The 16,482-nt window shown below is 46.7% G+C and overlaps 1 protein-coding gene across 1 annotated transcript in view; it reads left to right on the top strand.

Moving 5' to 3' along the window:
- Window positions 1-375: 375 nt before the first annotated feature.
- The window catches only part of LOC125943813 (uncharacterized), a 269,745-nt gene continuing 253,638 nt past the window's right edge, over window positions 376-16,482 (top strand). Inside the window, exon 1 of the mRNA XM_049663335.1 lies at window positions 376-765. Coding sequence (XP_049519292.1) covers window positions 621-765 — 145 coding nt within the window. The 5' untranslated portion in view covers window positions 376-620. The remainder of the gene's footprint in view (window positions 766-16,482) is intronic.

The raw sequence follows: 16,482 nt of genomic DNA on the forward strand, positions 1-16,482 counted from the left end.
AAATAAGCCGTTCAAAATTTTGCTGGTCGTTATACATTGGTTCTATTTCTATAAAGAAGGTTGCGGTGCTCTTGGATCGATCTTCAAATAATCAAGCAGGTGCACTAATCAAGTCAGTGGCTGTAAATGAATTGGTCTTTGGCTTGACTTTGCTGTGAACAATTTCATGGCAACGGTACTTGCTGAAACTGAAATTTGTAATCGATTATACATGTCTTTAATATATATGGACTTCAAGAATATTGCACTCCTCTAAAACTTAAAACACTGACATAACTATTGCTTGTTGGGAGCAAAACACAAAAGAAGCACAACCTGCGTGTGCATATACCGTTGACATCAAGAAATACATCAGCAAGCAGCTGCATCTCACAATCGAAGAATGTGATAGAAGCTTCAGGTTCACAATTATCATGACTGGTGTTATCTTCATATTACCATTGTTTTCAGCTCTGATGTCAAGTATGTATGTGTTCAAACTACGTTTCTACGTTTCTGACATTCGCATACAATTCTCAAAGATGAAGTACTGTGCACCACTATGAAACATATAAAGGTGACAAAAGCCATATTGCAAAACAACCAGGGCAGTCTGTGTCCAAAGCTGTTCATGTCTAGTGATGAGCTGCTCCCTAGTAGATTTATTTATTTTGTTTCTTAATTCAGTGGAATCCTCGCCAGACTTTACACCCCCACCCATGACCTCGACAACTGATGACGAAAGGAATGTGGCGATCCGCTGGCCAGACTCGCCTGCACATAACAGTGAGTATCCCTACTTGGATGCATGTATCAAAGCAGATTGACATGTGACATCTTCTTCGTTTGTCAAATAAAAGCTCTCATCTCGCCCTGCCTTGGTTAGCAGTCCATGGCGTCTCAGTGGTGATGGTGTTTTGCTGCTGCAGCTCCCAATGTCGAGGGTTCGATTCCAGGCCACCATGGCCGCATTCCAAATGGGACACAATATAAAAGACGCCCATGTGCTAATTATGCAACTGAGTGCAACGGAGTCTTCACCTTTAACATCTCTAATTGTCCCGGCATTCCTTTGGGATGTTGAACCAGATTATTCATTATAAAAGTAACGTTTCCAACCAAGCATGTGTAGTTTATTACTTGTGGCACATTGGGGCCACCTCTTCTCCTTCCTTAGAAGTTAAAAGATGGATGGTGGTGGTGTGCAGTTGTAGTACAGAGAAATCTTAATATAATGAGCTTCAGGGGACAGCAGCAAATTGTTCGTTAATTTTAGCTCTTTACAGTTAAAGCCCCAGAATTAACCATTCCACCAATCAACCCATCAGTTGTCACCGTATGAACTAGCATTCCCGATTGGCAGTCAGCCTCTAGAATCTGTGCTGGAGTACCTGTACCTGAGTCATTTACTTGAAAGGGATCCTGATTATGAGAAGGAAATTCACTAACAAATAAAGGTGGGTTGCAGTGCATACGGTAGGCATCGCCAGGTCGTTATCGGCAGTTTACCGCTACCCTTGAAAAAAAAGTGTGCAATGATTACATTCCGATGGCACTGACATCCAGAGTACTAACATGGAGGTTAACAAAGAACCTCGAGAAAAAAATTACGAATCATGCAAAGAGTGATGGAACGAGAAATTATGTGACATTTTAAGAGAGAAGACAGTGGTGTGGATTAAAGGGCGAATGGGGGTTAGCAGATATTCTACAGCTGACGTTAAGAATAAGAAATATACTTGGGCTGGTTACAAAATGGGTTACAAGATGGTTACAAAATGGGTGCCAAGAGAAGGAGGCGCATTTGTGGATGGCAGAGAATTAAAAGATGTGCAATAAAGTTGGGAAATTCGCAGCCATAACATTGGATCAGCTGGTGCAAGACGGGGGTAACTGAATATCGTTTGGAAAGGCGTTTGTCCTGCAATGGACGTAAACATGGCTGATGAGTTTGCGCCATATGCAATAAATGTGGCATGAAGTCTCGTATGTTTATGTAGCAAAATGTGATGCAGTTATTACATAGCAGGTGTCTCAGCTGAGAACCTTCTTGCTGCCAACTGAGTGAAGTGCCAAATTTATGTGACAGGCTCTCACGGTACACTCCTTGCATTCAAAAAGTTAAAGTGGAAAAAACTGAACTAAACGTGGTACGTCTCACACTGGATACACAGCGATGCACAAATATAGCATCATTTGACATACCCTTCAGTCTACAGGTTGTTCTATCACACCTGCAAACGCTCCCCAATTTTTCGTAAGGTTTAGGAACTTCGGCTCGATCTGCGATCTTACTGATGTTGCGTCAAGTTTGACGACAAATTAATTCTGTTCTCGGAAAAGTTGCGAAGTTAAAATATGGAGCAGGGCAGTATTGCAAAACAAGCATTCAAAAACTAAATTCTGATCTTGCGGATATTTGCTCCGTCCTCTCGTGTTAGCGCAAGAGGCCATATGTGAGAGGGTGTATACGTGCTTCAGACAGGTTTAAGATGAGTTCCTTAAGTTGGCCAAATCGTCAAGAGCAATGTCATTGCAACACCCGGCCACTCTGATATTTTGTGCGCGTTGCAAGTCTCTACTGTTCCAAGTTTGCTTCTGCTTGTGTTCTGTCTGAAGGTAAATCACGGTAAATAAAGTGTGAATGTTGCTACGAAATGTGTGTGCTCAAGGCATACATTTACAAAACTCTTGCAATACACACCCCCTGCTCCTTGTTATGCACACAGAGATTCTTATGAATTTTAAATGTTCCCTAACAATAATGCTTCCTCTCCTTGCTCTGTTGAATCTAGCGTCCCTCAAGGTTCCGTTTTAGGTCCACTACTATTCCTGATCTATATAAATGATCTTCTAGACAACATTAACTCTAGTATAAAGCTATTTACGGACGAGTTCATTATCTATAGCGAAATAAATAACCCTAATGATACACTTGTCCTTCAATCTGACCTAAACAAAGTATCTGAATGGCGCAATAAATGGTTAATGACGCTTAAGATCGGTAAATCAAGTACATGACATTTTCGCGAAGCACTAATGCCTCAATGTCTTCAGATTACAGAATTAATGGCATCGGACTGGAGCGCGTGTCTGCATACAAGTATCTCTGTGTTTACATATCTGATGACTTGTCAAGGCATACTCACCTTGACTACATCATGGGTAATCCAAATCGCACTCTCGGTTATTTCCGACGCAATTTTTTCCAAGCTCCACAGCGCCTAAAATAATGCTTTACCAAACTTTCGTTCGTCCGAAACTCAAATACGCGCATACACTTTGGGATCCAGCTTACTGCACTCTCATTCAGTTGATAAAATCCCTTCAGAATGAATCATCCTGTTATATTATGTTAAACTATTCACGTACTGCTAGCGTCTGACAGATGAAATCGTCACATAACCTTCCTCGCCTTCAAACTCGGCGCAATATCTCGCGCCTTTGTTTATACCACAAAGTGTTCCATCACGGTTCATTCAATCAGCAACTCATTGCGCAGCCAGTGTAGTTATCCTCCCGTATCGATCACAGCAATAAGGTAGCTGTTCCTCTTTGTCGCACTGATATGTTCCTGCATTGTTTTATGCCGAGAACCTGTTCCGAGTGGAACCGCTTTCCCTCTTCCATCGCCACCTTAGCCAATGCATCATCATTCAAGACCGCTGTAACAGGTCATCTTTTAAAATGACTCGAATTTTTATGTTTTTTTTTTCTTTTTCTTTTATTTTCCTGCTTTCAGTGTCTGTTTATCATATCGTTAACCTTATAGGCTTGAATGTTTTTGGTTGTTTGTAAACCATGTACCCACCCACTCTGTAATGCCCATTGGGCCCTGAGGGTATGATAACAAATAAATTAATAGGTTGGCAGGTACTATTGTACATGTATAAACTACTCTGTAGAAAGCGTTCTGGATAAAAGAGGAGCTGTACCGCAAAATGCTAAAAGTGAGACTTTTATGACCGCAACTTTGATTATTGTTTATTGTTTGTTATTGCATGTACAAAAAAGGACTTACATATTATATACAGCATCAGGAATTCCCAGAGTAAGAAACTACTTGCATTAAAGGACTGCCTGCCAATTACAAAAAGTATAGATGCATCATTTTTCTTTGCGCTGTACCTTTCGAACCTCCAAGAAAATCGTATACTGATCGGTGCTGCGAATAAGGATGCAAAATTTCCGGAAATGCTGAGTGGATGCAAACTTTTTTCTCCTTATTCTTTCAGAAAACTTTCAAATTTTTTAGAAACCGCCGTGGTTGCGTGCTGGTTATGGTGTTGGGCTGCTAAGCACGAGGTTGCGGGATCGAATCCCAGCCACAGCAGCTGTATTTAGATGGGAGCGAAATGCTAAAACACCTGTGTACTTAGATTTAGGTGGACTATAAAAAACCCCACGTGGTCCCACTTCGGATTGCCTCATAATGAGGTCGTGGTTATGGCATGTAAAACCCCTTAATTTAACCTAAATTTTAAGAAAAGAATGAAACTTCATTAAATATGTTTTATTCCTTATTATTCCTGCAATCAAGAATAATTATACTTAAACACATGCAATAATTACGCAAAGAATATGAAGACAATGGAATGAACACCTTGTTCTCTTCTGCAAAAGATGGCTAATTTAATAACACAGAAAAAGTTCGCTGTGTCAGTAACTCTCGCTAGGCACACTCCAATTGAAATTGGCCACGGATTGCTTCCATATTCAGATTTGATTGCACGTGGACGAGCTTTCGAACACGTTTACTTGAGAGTCTGGTGCAAAACTTGTTATAAACATTTCAAGCACGGACAGTTTGTTTACAACTGGGAGATGACAAAGTTATCTGCAGCAGTCTTGAAGCTATTCGGTGTCAGCAGCTCATTAGTGCAAAGGCCTTGCCACCAGGTTGGTGGTTTCACATATTTGGCGAAGTCCCAGACACGAGACCGGAACCAAAACTCGGATGGCGTCCTGCATTCCGCCATCTTTGAAAGCTACACTGCGTTTTCAACATGAAACTGAAAGCGTATAATAAAGACACTTGAACACTCTGCTGCCATTTTATTGTCGTCATCGCTTCTAGAAATGTATGCTGCAGAGCAGAGCATGTACAACTGCATGTAGAAATTTTAATGATTTTTTCTACACTTTCTCTGCGCGGAAAAAAACGCAAAGAACGTTTTTTTCCCAAATCCTGTTCTTTTTCGCAGCGCTTACATCTCTAGCTGTGAAACAGAAATGTCACTTGGTGATATATATCTGACATTGCAGTGAACGCGCCTGAACCCACGTCGCAGTGCTGAAAACTTCAGGCTTCCCTGTTCTGTGACCCTGAGGAGGCGACGAGCAACAAAGAGCATGTCTCCTCTTGCCTTCTCCGAATTCTCACCGATAAATGCGACAGAGTAAGTCGGAAATGTTACATTTTTTTGACACGCAAGAAGGGAAATACTGCTGAATCAGTCTAGGTGGGTAGAATGTGTTTCTGAAATAGCAGAGGAAGCAGTGAAAGATGGCTTGAATGAAAGGTAGCAGTGTCACTTCTAAACTGCTGAAGCCATACATTAGACGTCAGTTTCACAAAGTGGATTCTAGTTATTTAAATAAATGAAAAACTTCGTTACGTTCAAAACACTTAACATGTGCAACTTGCGTAATGTTTGTTCAAGAGAAAAAAGCTTTTATTTTCGCCTCTGTGGACTATGCAATTGCAAACAAGGGCTGCACAAAGATCTGTTTCAGATGGTCTGACAGATCCACCGGCAGTATCTAGTAGAGATGACAGTGTGCAATGTCAACAACCTGCAGCGACTATTATTGTAAAAAGAAAACAACCCTCCTTTAACCAATATGGCAGTCCGCTTTTAATGTATAAGTACGGGAATAACTTTCCAAGCATTTTGAACAGAACAGGCTTCCTGTGTTTTTTTTTACCTATGTTTTTTCTTGCACTTAATTAGTAATTAATTGTGAGCCGTAGAGTTGACCACTTTGAGCATTTCAGTGCATTAGGGTGTATGAATTGATGTTCGGGGATTGAAAGCCATGTCTAGCAGGACAAGCTGCATATATACTAACGCCGTTACGTTTGCAGGCTATGTAGTACGCGTAGTCATATGCACTCACTTATCAGTACTCGCTGATGCCTCTACAATTGATCACGAGCACTCACTCACGTTCATAGCCACGTCTGTTCACTCTACCTATACCCACTCACCCTTATACTTGCGTCAGCTTCCACTTAATGCCACTCATTCAGATGCATATTCGCATCCAGTCACAAGTCTCTCATGCTGATACAGTAGAAACTCGTTGATACGATTTCCCAGCGCCAACGCTCACGATCGAGAACACACAAAACGACCCAGTAGTGTTAGGCTTAATTTTATCCAGTTCGTGTGTTCCCGGAAAACACAATATTTCAGCACCAACACTCAATAGATGGCCAAATTGCAATCGTATGATACGTTTACCGGCCGCAAGATCTCGTGTAAGCTAGAAAAGGCGCGTGGCTATGGTGTTGGGCTGCTAAGCTTGAGGTTTCAGGATCAAATCCCGGCCACGGCAGCAGCATTTAGATGGGGGCGAAATGCAAAAACACCCTTGTACTTGTAATCGAGAGTTCGACGGAAGCCCATCTTGTCAGGACGATACATGACAAAGAAAGACGTACACCGACCAAACAAAACTGTAAAAGCAAGCAGTTTCGACCCAAACGTTTAGAAGCCGAAACGTCTTGCTTTGAAAATTTTATTTGTTTGGTGAACGTCTTTCTTTGTCAGCGATGCACTTACATTTAGGCAGACGTTAAAAAACCCCAGGTGGTCCAAATTATTCGGGAGTTCCCCACTACGGCGTGCCTCATTGTCCGATGGTGGTTTTGGCACGTAAAACCCCATAATTTGAGTTTCAAGAAAAGGCGCGAGACATGCACTATAGGTGCCCGTCTCACCTGAAAATGTCGGCGCACAGTTAGTTTCTTGTTCTGGTACCAGCATATCTCCTCCCAGGTCGTCGCATGCCACTTTCACTGCTATCACGGTAACCCTATTCGATAAGCATCATCACCTATCTGTTTTTCAGCTTGTGGGATGTAGGGCCGTTAGAAACGTACTGCACGCTTTTAGTAGGTGATAATTCAAACGCGCCGCCATTACCTGCGGCAGGCGGCGCGATTTTAGTTTCACATTTTGCTCCAGTGGCAGCGCCCACCAGCTTGATTTTGTTTCGGTTTTCCTTCGCCGTTTTAAGACACTACACAATAGTAAAACAACGAAACTCTTCTGAAGCCACCAAAGCCCCACCAATTTGACGCGCGTCGGCGCCTCATGCTGCAACGATTTGTGCATCGGAATAAAAAGGCGGAATAAAACATTCTTACGAACTTCATTCGTGCAAGCCAGCGCTTTGAGACTTTTGGCATGTTAGCTGCATCAGATTGGAACAGTTTACACATAGAAACTCAGCACGTGCATGTTCTGTCTGATGATAAAGATAGAAGTTACAGGACGCATTCGTCGCCACAATTGGCTGCGGGTTTCTCATCGCATTGTGACGCTGGTGCACATTTCTACAATGTTGAGCGAGTGTGATTCAAGAGATTTTAAAGGGTACTGACTTGATATTTTTGACTAATTATTTTTCCTTTTTTATTGTTTGCTCTAAATGAAGGTCCTATAGTGTTAAACTCTAGAAAAAATCCGGCGTCCTTCTGCGAACTCGCAGAATCACATCCAAGTCGGTAAGCAAAGCAACTTTGAGACAGAACAAACTAACAAACAAGAGAAAAATCATGACCCATTCCGCTCTGTGAAGCTGGATCACCAGTTAAGCTGTTTAGCACACAACACAGGTGTTTGTGGCCCTCCGGCGCCGATTGCACTCTTGCATCTGTTCTTGCCATCGCTCTTCATAGGCGCGTTGCTTCTCCAGAGTCCGGACTATACGCGGCCTCAGGAGCCATTACAACCGACAGAAGTGAAATTGAAAATTAAGAACGGCAACTTTTCTTTGTGGTTTGTTTATATACCGCCACCACGGGAGAGCGGAAGGAAAGGAAACTAGATACGCAAGCACCTAGAACGCCAACAAATAAAGGGTGGTGCGAACGTAGACATGGCCAACGCGGCTCGCATCACGGCAAATCTCTGAGAATCCTTTATTAACTACCTCGAAGACTACTGATCTTGAAAAGGGGGCCTATTGATAATTAATCTACTCAAAATTCATATCCGAGAGACACCGACAACCCAGCTGTGGAATAAGACAACAACAAACACGCGAACAGTGGCACACGCACGTTCGCGCGGGACCTGAGGTTTCGCTTAAACACAAAAAAAAATCCACGGAACCCTAGCCATAAACAGCTTCGCTGTAAAAATCGGGACAAGCCTCAGAGCACCGTGAATAATAGCTTCTCTACAGCCATTTTAATTTCGTTTCCCAGGAGGATACTATATCGTGACATCACCACACAGTATTTGGTCACGTGGGAACAGGATGTGGTAAAGTACTGACACTCACTCCAGCTCGCTCAGCCATCCGATATGCTGCTGCATCCGCCCTCTCAATAAGTAGCAGAATACGAGCCTACCAAGCGAGCCTTACCGAGTCAGAACGTCACAATGTTCTGCTACCAATTACCGCGTCGTGACGTCACAACACAGTGCATTGGAATCTCATTGATACGATTCTGAGTAATATGTTTTCAGGATAATGCATTTCATTTTGTTTCCTGATAATATGATTTGGTTGGATAATAGGTTGGATAATACGATTTTTGGATGATACGCTTGATTTTCTGGTTCCCGTGAAGTCCGAGCGATGCGCTGGAGAGACTGACCCACTAGACAGCGCTGGTATAAGGATGCCCCACTGCATCGTCCCTCTTCTTCACTACAATTACCCCGGGGACGAAAAAGGGAGCCGTCCGGCGACCTAGCAGTTCGTCACTATTAGTGGGTCATAATACGGTTTGAGGCGCTCGATGTTGACAATGTCGCCTCCGCGACGGCGCATGTCTGACGATTGTTCAACGGGCTCTATCACATATTTGACGGTGGATGACGGTGGATGCACTCTCGACGATGCGGTAGGGACCTTCATACTTTGGCATTAACTTGTGAGACAGACCAGGTGCAGCGGAAGGAACTGAGAGCCACACAAGCGCTCCAGGTAGAAAGGTAGGCGCAGAGGTCGTGTCACCGCGAGTGTTCTTCTGGCGCTCTTTTTCTTTGGAGGTAAAGGCCAGGGCGAGATCGCGGCACTCTTCACCATGTCTCACCGTATCAGAAATGGGCGCACATTCAGACGCGTCGGGCCGGTATGGTAGTATTGTGTCGATGGTCTGCGATGGGTGCCCGCCGTACAATAAGAAATATGGCGAAAACCCAGTAGTGCTCTGCGTAGCGGTATTGTACGCGTAGATGACGAAGGGCAAAATGGCGTCCCAGTTCGTGTGGTCGGAGGACACGTCCATTGAGAGCATGTCACCGAGCGTACGGTTCAATCGTTCCGTGAGTCCATTGGTTTCAGGATGGTACGCCGTTGTTTTGCGATGAACAACGTGGCACTCTTTGAGAACAGCTTCTACTACTGCGGAAAGGAAGACCCGTCCGCGGTCACTGAGCAGCTCCTGGGGTGGCCCATGACGTAGGATGAATCGACGAAGCAGGAAGAAGGCAACGTCACGCGCTGTAGCTGCCTGAAGCGCCGCAGTTTCAGCGTATCGCGTAAGATGGTCAACTGCTACAATGGCCCAACGGTTTCCAGCCGAAGTCATAGGAAGGGGCCCGTACAAATATATGCCGACGCGCCCAAAGGACCGGGTGGGACAAGGTAAAGGTTGCAGCCCAGTTGGCGAGAGGCGGGGTGATGATTTCTGGCCCTGACAATCGGGACAAGAGCGTACGAACTTTTGAACGTAGCTGTACATCCCTCGCCAGTAGTACCGCTGTTGAAGGTGCTGGTATTTCTTGAAAGCGCCAGCATGGGCACACTAGGGATCGGCGTGGAAAGCTGCGCATATTTCGGAACGCAGGCTGCGAGGCACTACTAACAACCACTGGCGACCGTCTGAGCTGTAATTGCGCCGGTGAAGCAGGTCCTAGCGAATGACGAAATGGTGAGCTTGACGGCGCAACGCGCGGGTTGTCGACCTGGTAAATGGATCCGAGAGCCAGCCTATAATGGACGCAATCTAGGCGTCCTTGCGCTGCTCGGAAGCGATGGTGCGAAGGTCGATGGAAGACACAGTCAACCGAGATATATTGTTGTCAGCCAAAGGAGAGCGCGAGAGGGCATCGGCGTCCGCGTGGTGTCGCCCGCTGCGGTAGAGTACGCGGATGTCGTAGTCTTGCAGGCGAAGTGCCCAACGTGCAAGACAGCCGGACGGATCTTTCAACAACGCCAGCCAACATAGTGCGTGTGGTCCGTGATGACATCAAATGGGCGGCGATACAAATATGGCCGGAACTTAGCCCAGATGATGGCGAGACATTTTTCAGTCACGGTATGATTATTCTCGGGTTTCGTAAGCGTTCGGCTGGCATAAGCAACGACATACTCAGGGAACCCTTGCTTGCGTTGCGCGAGGACAGCGCCAAGGCCAATACCTCTGGCATCTGTGTGTACCTCTGTAGGGGCCGTCGGGTCGTAGTGGCGCAAAATTCGGGGGAAAGTCAGCAAACGACGAAGACTCGTGAACGCCTCGTCGCACTCTGATGACCACGAAGTGTGGAGCCCGTTGCTCCCTAGGAGCTTCGTCAGGGGCGATACGATGGCGGCGAAATTCCGAATAAAGCGCCGGAAGTAGGAGCACAGACCGATGAAACAGCGCAATTCTTTGATGGACGTTGGCTTGGGAAACTCGGCAACGGCGCGAAGTTTGTCGGGGTTTGGGAGAATGCCGTCCTTGTATACCACATAGCCAAGTATCGTGAGTTGCTGCGCAGCAAATCGCCACTTCTTTATGTTTAATTGGTCGCACCTGCTGAATGGTCGGACCTGCTGATGGAGTGGGGACAGGTAGGACCTCCACCCACTTCGAAAAGGCCTCCACCACTGCCAGGAAGTAGTGGCCCTGGAAGGGAATCCACATCAAAGCGGTACCAGTGTCTCTGGGAATGGCCAAGGGGTGATCTCCACATGACGCGAGGCCCGCTGGTGCTCCTGGCAGACTTGACAGCTCTGAACCATGTGAGCGATGTCTTGATCCATGCCAGGCCACCAAACATGGGACCAGGTCACCATCTTTGTCTTTTGCGCATCAGGATGACCCGTGCGCAGCAGCTACAGGACCCTGGACTGGAGACTTTGTGGGATCACCACCCTGGAAGCCACAGTAGGCAGCCCTGCTTCAGGCTCAGCTCGGCAGCCTTGTGGCTGTAAGCCTGCTGCACCAACTCGTCCGATCGGGACACCGCCTTGACCACCTGGGACAGGACTGGGTCCTGGCTGGTCACCTGCGACACCAAAGATCTGGAGAGTACCTCCGGGTATGCGTGCTCCAGCATGAACAGTTCAGCAGGCTGTGGAACAGTAGCTGGCATCTCCGACAGGGGCAGGGGGCTTAGGGCATCAGCAGGTCCCAGGTCCTATCCCGGATGGTAGAGCAGCCGGTAGCTGTAGGCCGCAAGCCTCAAGGCCCAGCGTACCACTCGAGGTGATGCCTACACGGGAACATCCTTGTACGGCCCCAGCAGCCCCAGCGGCGGTTTGTGGTGCGTGACCGCCTGAAATTGCCTTCTCTACATGTACTGGTGAAAGCGCTCGAGCCAGAACATGAGGGCCAGGCCTTCCTTGTCCAGCTGGCTGTAATGTTTGCTCTGCAGCATGAAGCCGACAGGAAGCAAACGACACAAGGCGTTCCTGGCCATCCTTGTCCCGGTGCGCCAGAATGGCTTCCACGCCGTACGGCGACGCATCTGCTGTAAGGACGACAGGCTTGTCCAGATCAAAGTGGGCCAACACTGGAGCCTTGGTGATTAGCTCCTTGCTGCGCTGGAATGCCACGTCCTGCTCCTTCAGGTCCACTGCTGACCATCTCGAAGCAGAAGATCTAGGGGATGTAAATGTGCCGATAGGATCGGCAGGAAACTCATGTATAAGTTGGTGAGGCCGAGGTAGCTCTGAACCTCTTACTTGTTGTGGGGCTTTGGCGCCTTGAGCACAGCATCCACCTTGCGGGGGGCCGGGGACAGGCCGGTCTGGGAAACGACGTGTCCCAGATACTCATTCAAAACTCATTAGTCCCACACCCTAAGGCTATGATTGGGGGGTCTGAAATTTTAATGCACAAATGAGTTCATAGAAAGAAAGATGTCGAATGTTTCTTGCACAGGTTACACCACTACAATCAAAAATATAATGTTAGTTTTAGGAACATACCCGCAAGAGGACCAAATTGTAACCTGAAAAATAATGACTGTCTCTTTCAGGGTTGAAAACAGGACGTCCCCTCTTCCTCGCACGCATCGTCACAGCAGCCGGTCACCGAGCCCGGGAGTGTCCAGTGTTGGGAAGCCGATTGAGGCCAGTCACGCAGGTCCGACCGAGCCACCAGCCGCAGCCGAGCCGGAACGGAGGATGGCCGAGGACGAGTTGGAGGAGGCTGTGCCCATCGTGTCCGAGATCTGATTGCACCTTGTCTGGTTCTATTTATTTCAGGCCCATTTTTCTTGAAATAATAAATACTCACATTAGGTCGGGTGAATACCGTAATCAGACATTGTGTGCTACAGTTATTGCTTGAAAATCTTCGTAAGATGGGCTTAAAATAGGCGTTTTCAACGAGCGATGAGGTGTGTTGAACACATTCACTGTGCCCTATGCTTCGCTGAGACAGATTCTGCCAGTAAACGGGTCGCTATAGGGGTCATCATGCTGACTGCTCAAGTTCTACTTATCCGGCAAAGACCAATTTTATGATCGAAATAACAAACCTTTGGGCCCATAAAAATGCAATGACCGGAGCCCGATTAATGGAAATGTGCTGTATGTTTTCATCATCGGCAAGTACTTTTGCCAAACCGAATACTGGTCCAGCCGTAGGTGTGTTTGTTAATGGCCCAAAGCTTAAGATTATTTTTACAATGTGTAATGGTGGTTACCTAGACAGCACGTGCATGTTGTCTATGCCGAGTTTTTGACATATTCCTAATAATCGCAAGTGACTTTTTCTTTATGCATAAAGGTTCACCCTAGTTTTACTGGGATTTCAAAACTGAAAGCTTGTTGCAATTCAAGACTAGGCACTAATCAACTACCCGTTGCCTATACTAATCAACTATCCTGGTTTGCTTTTCGAGAGAATCAGCACATTGTAATGGAAATTAAGGTAAAACATGTAAGTTGCATGTTTGCTGAAACTAAAGTTCCCTGACTGCCTTTGGAATGCGTCAAAGCGTGAAACAAATAAATTTTGTTTGTACTGTAGTCGGGCTTCAGTAATATGAACGATATATTTTTTCTTTTTTTTTTCCTTCACTAGGTCAACAAACGCTGTGAATGCCTAAAACCCTCAAACCTTGGCCCTCTCTAATCAGATCACGAAAAGGTGATATACAGAATGCTTATTTCAGATAAAAGAGCATGCTGAACTGCGGTAATCAGTGGAAAAAACAAAAAACGTCGGATTGATGGAAAAATTTCCCGTCACCTTTTCCACTTTTTTTGCTGCTACAGCTTCCAGTTGAGTTTAGCCACAGCTAACATCAAGATCTATTTATGACTGAGGTCCCTTACAAGTGCAGCGATACTACCGCTGTGCCAATTGCGCTGAACTGAAGCGAACCCTGGTACATCCTGCTACATTTCAGCAAAATAAGAAATCCGCGCCCACCCTGTGCCGAAAGGGTTGCTCGGGCTTTCCAAAACGGGATAAAAAGGTCCTCAAGTGCCGTTTCTTCACACCATTGATCGAAGGCCACATGGCGGGGACCATACAGCTTCGTTAGCTCCATAGTGGATCGAGTAATACCTAAGTCAGACAGGCAAATTTAAGGACACTTCGAGCGAGTACACTTGGCCTCCCTGAGTGTCATTTTGAAAACGACAGTGAGAACACAACAGGTGCCTCTAGTATATTCGGAAGAATAAATCGCCTCGGTAATTGGGTGTGATGTCACGGGCTAGACTGGTGGCCAGAAGCCGAGATTAGATCTGCGGGCCACATACGGGCAACTACCGCGAACGCTTCCACGACGTTTGTTTTGGTGCTTTCTGGACAAAATGGCGAATGCTCGCTTGTAGGCTGAGACTTCCGCCCTGCATTCGCACATCGCAGCCTAATATGACAGCATTGCACAGTCAAAGGCCGCGCGCATATATCTGCACTTCCCAACGCGCACATCAAGCTGCGGGACGAGCGAAAGTGAACCGCCCCCGATGTGTCAACTGTCACGGTATTTCAAGTACATGGTATATCACTGAAGCACAGCACAGGGCAAAATTAAATTAGTTATTCATACCACTGGCGTTGTATAAAAAGCAATTAAATTAATTTTACTGTTAAAGTTAGCCTTTTTGGATCGCCTGCGTGATTATTCGGACGTTCTTGCAAGACATTCGAATAATGGGTTGGCGACTGTTTTCATCATCAAGATTAACATTCGTACAGTATGGGAATTTTACATTCAGAGGCAAAAGTCCCGACACAAATGCGCACCCGCCATGTCACATAACCGATTATGTGGCATGCCAGCCCGGTGGAGCTTATGGCAGCTGCACTACTTCCCTCTCTCGGCTGACATTTCCCCCAATAAGCCGCCATGTCACATAACCGATTATGTGGCATGCCAGCCCGGTGGAGCTTATGGCAGCTGCACTACTTCCCTCTCTCGGCTGACATTTCCCCCAATAAGCTACATTGATGTTGGGCAGGGTGAGGAAGGTCTGTGTTTAGACTCCCGCCTACAAATGTGAAATTATCTTACTCACAGTCAATTTTGATGATAATTATCTCACTACGGAAGCGTACTTGAAGAATCAATCAAAATGAACCCTTAACATTGATTACTAAATAAATTTTGAAATAAAAAAACATTTTCTTTTATTTTTAATGTGCACCGGCTTTAACATTATCTTTAAGTGCACCGGCTCATCCAGGCTGGGTGCCCTATGGCCCTGCTGATGAGTGGGCTTCTTCGATTTTCCACTTCTGGCTACCCGCGGGCTGCCAGAGCCCGCCTTCGTTTTTCTCGGGTTGCTCCGCTTACCGCGTGACGCACTTCCGCCAAGCGTTCGTTTTACTCGGGCTGGACGGTTCTTGCTACCCGCGGGCTGCCAGAACCTGCCAGGACGATTTTGTTCTGGCTGCTCTCTGGAAGTTCTCTGGCTAGCAGACGACAAAAAGAGGCGATGAGCGCTCGCCGCCATCTTTGTGGGGACTTGACGGTTTGCAGCGCGGGCGCTTGAGGACTTTTACCTCGCTCAGCCAACTGGCTTGCGTCGAACGCTAGCGCGCGCCGCCCCGGTTGTTGTGGTTTCGGACTTCGTCTCGCGTACTCGTCGGCGTGGTGCGTGTATCGCTGATTGCGTTGCTTCTAGCGTTATCTTACTAGGGTTCTAACGCACCGTTCCGCCTTGCGAGGCGGTGCCATACGAGCGGCAGCGAAGCTTTCTTTTTTTTGTGTGTGTATGCGATGAATCCTTCTTCACCGCCGTAAACAGCACGCACGGCGCTGTCACCGGCGCTGTCGATTATGCTTGCATGGTATTTTCATCGTGTTCCGCGCAAGTTGTTCGCGAAGTTGTAGACGCACATCGCGGTGCATTTTCGGTTCATCTTTCTCTAGTGGTATCCCTTTTCACATCGCTCGCGTATATGCGGCGATATATTTTTTCTGCAGTTATATAGCGAAGGCGTCGCAGCTAGCCCACGTTCGCTCCGTCTATCCGCCGTATGCTTGGGTGGCAGCTCGAAACTGCCGTTGATGTTAAAGGAATGCACTGAGATGAGTAGTGGCCACACGTATATTAGGTTAATTATTGCTCTCATGATAAAGCTTTTTGATGGTCACAGGTGGCGTGCATTTTCATGCGCCAGCCCAACGCCTCGTTGGCCAGCCGCAGCCCCCAGCTCCTTCAGCACAGGAGCAGAATTGAAAGGAGCACTATCAACCGAAACAAACTTTCTGAAATCGAATTCAAGCATGTCGATCGGCACGATATTTTACGCTTAATGACCTACCCGATTTTTCGTGTCTTGTGAAATGACTTCAAATGTCGCTGGTGGCCGACCTCCTCGAAGCATCCTCGAGCGATCGCTTTTGCGCGATTATTTACGTGCATTTTGCGTCTTGGCATCGGACTCGTCGCAGGCCGTTTGTTACGCTGTGCAAAGTGAGATGCCCAGTCGCGCGAACTCTCGCAAAAGTGTTTTTCCGAATACAGCTGTATATTTTCACGGTGGCAACGCAGAAATGGGCCGACTACGCCGCGCGCGCGCCGCCCACGCCGGTCGCTGCCATGTTGGTAGCTTGTTTACATTTATCCCGCGGCCAGCGCTGT

Source organism: Dermacentor silvarum, chromosome 1 (genome assembly GCF_013339745.2).
Source record: "Dermacentor silvarum isolate Dsil-2018 chromosome 1, BIME_Dsil_1.4, whole genome shotgun sequence".
NCBI classification, from domain to species: Eukaryota; Metazoa; Arthropoda; class Arachnida; order Ixodida; family Ixodidae; genus Dermacentor; species Dermacentor silvarum.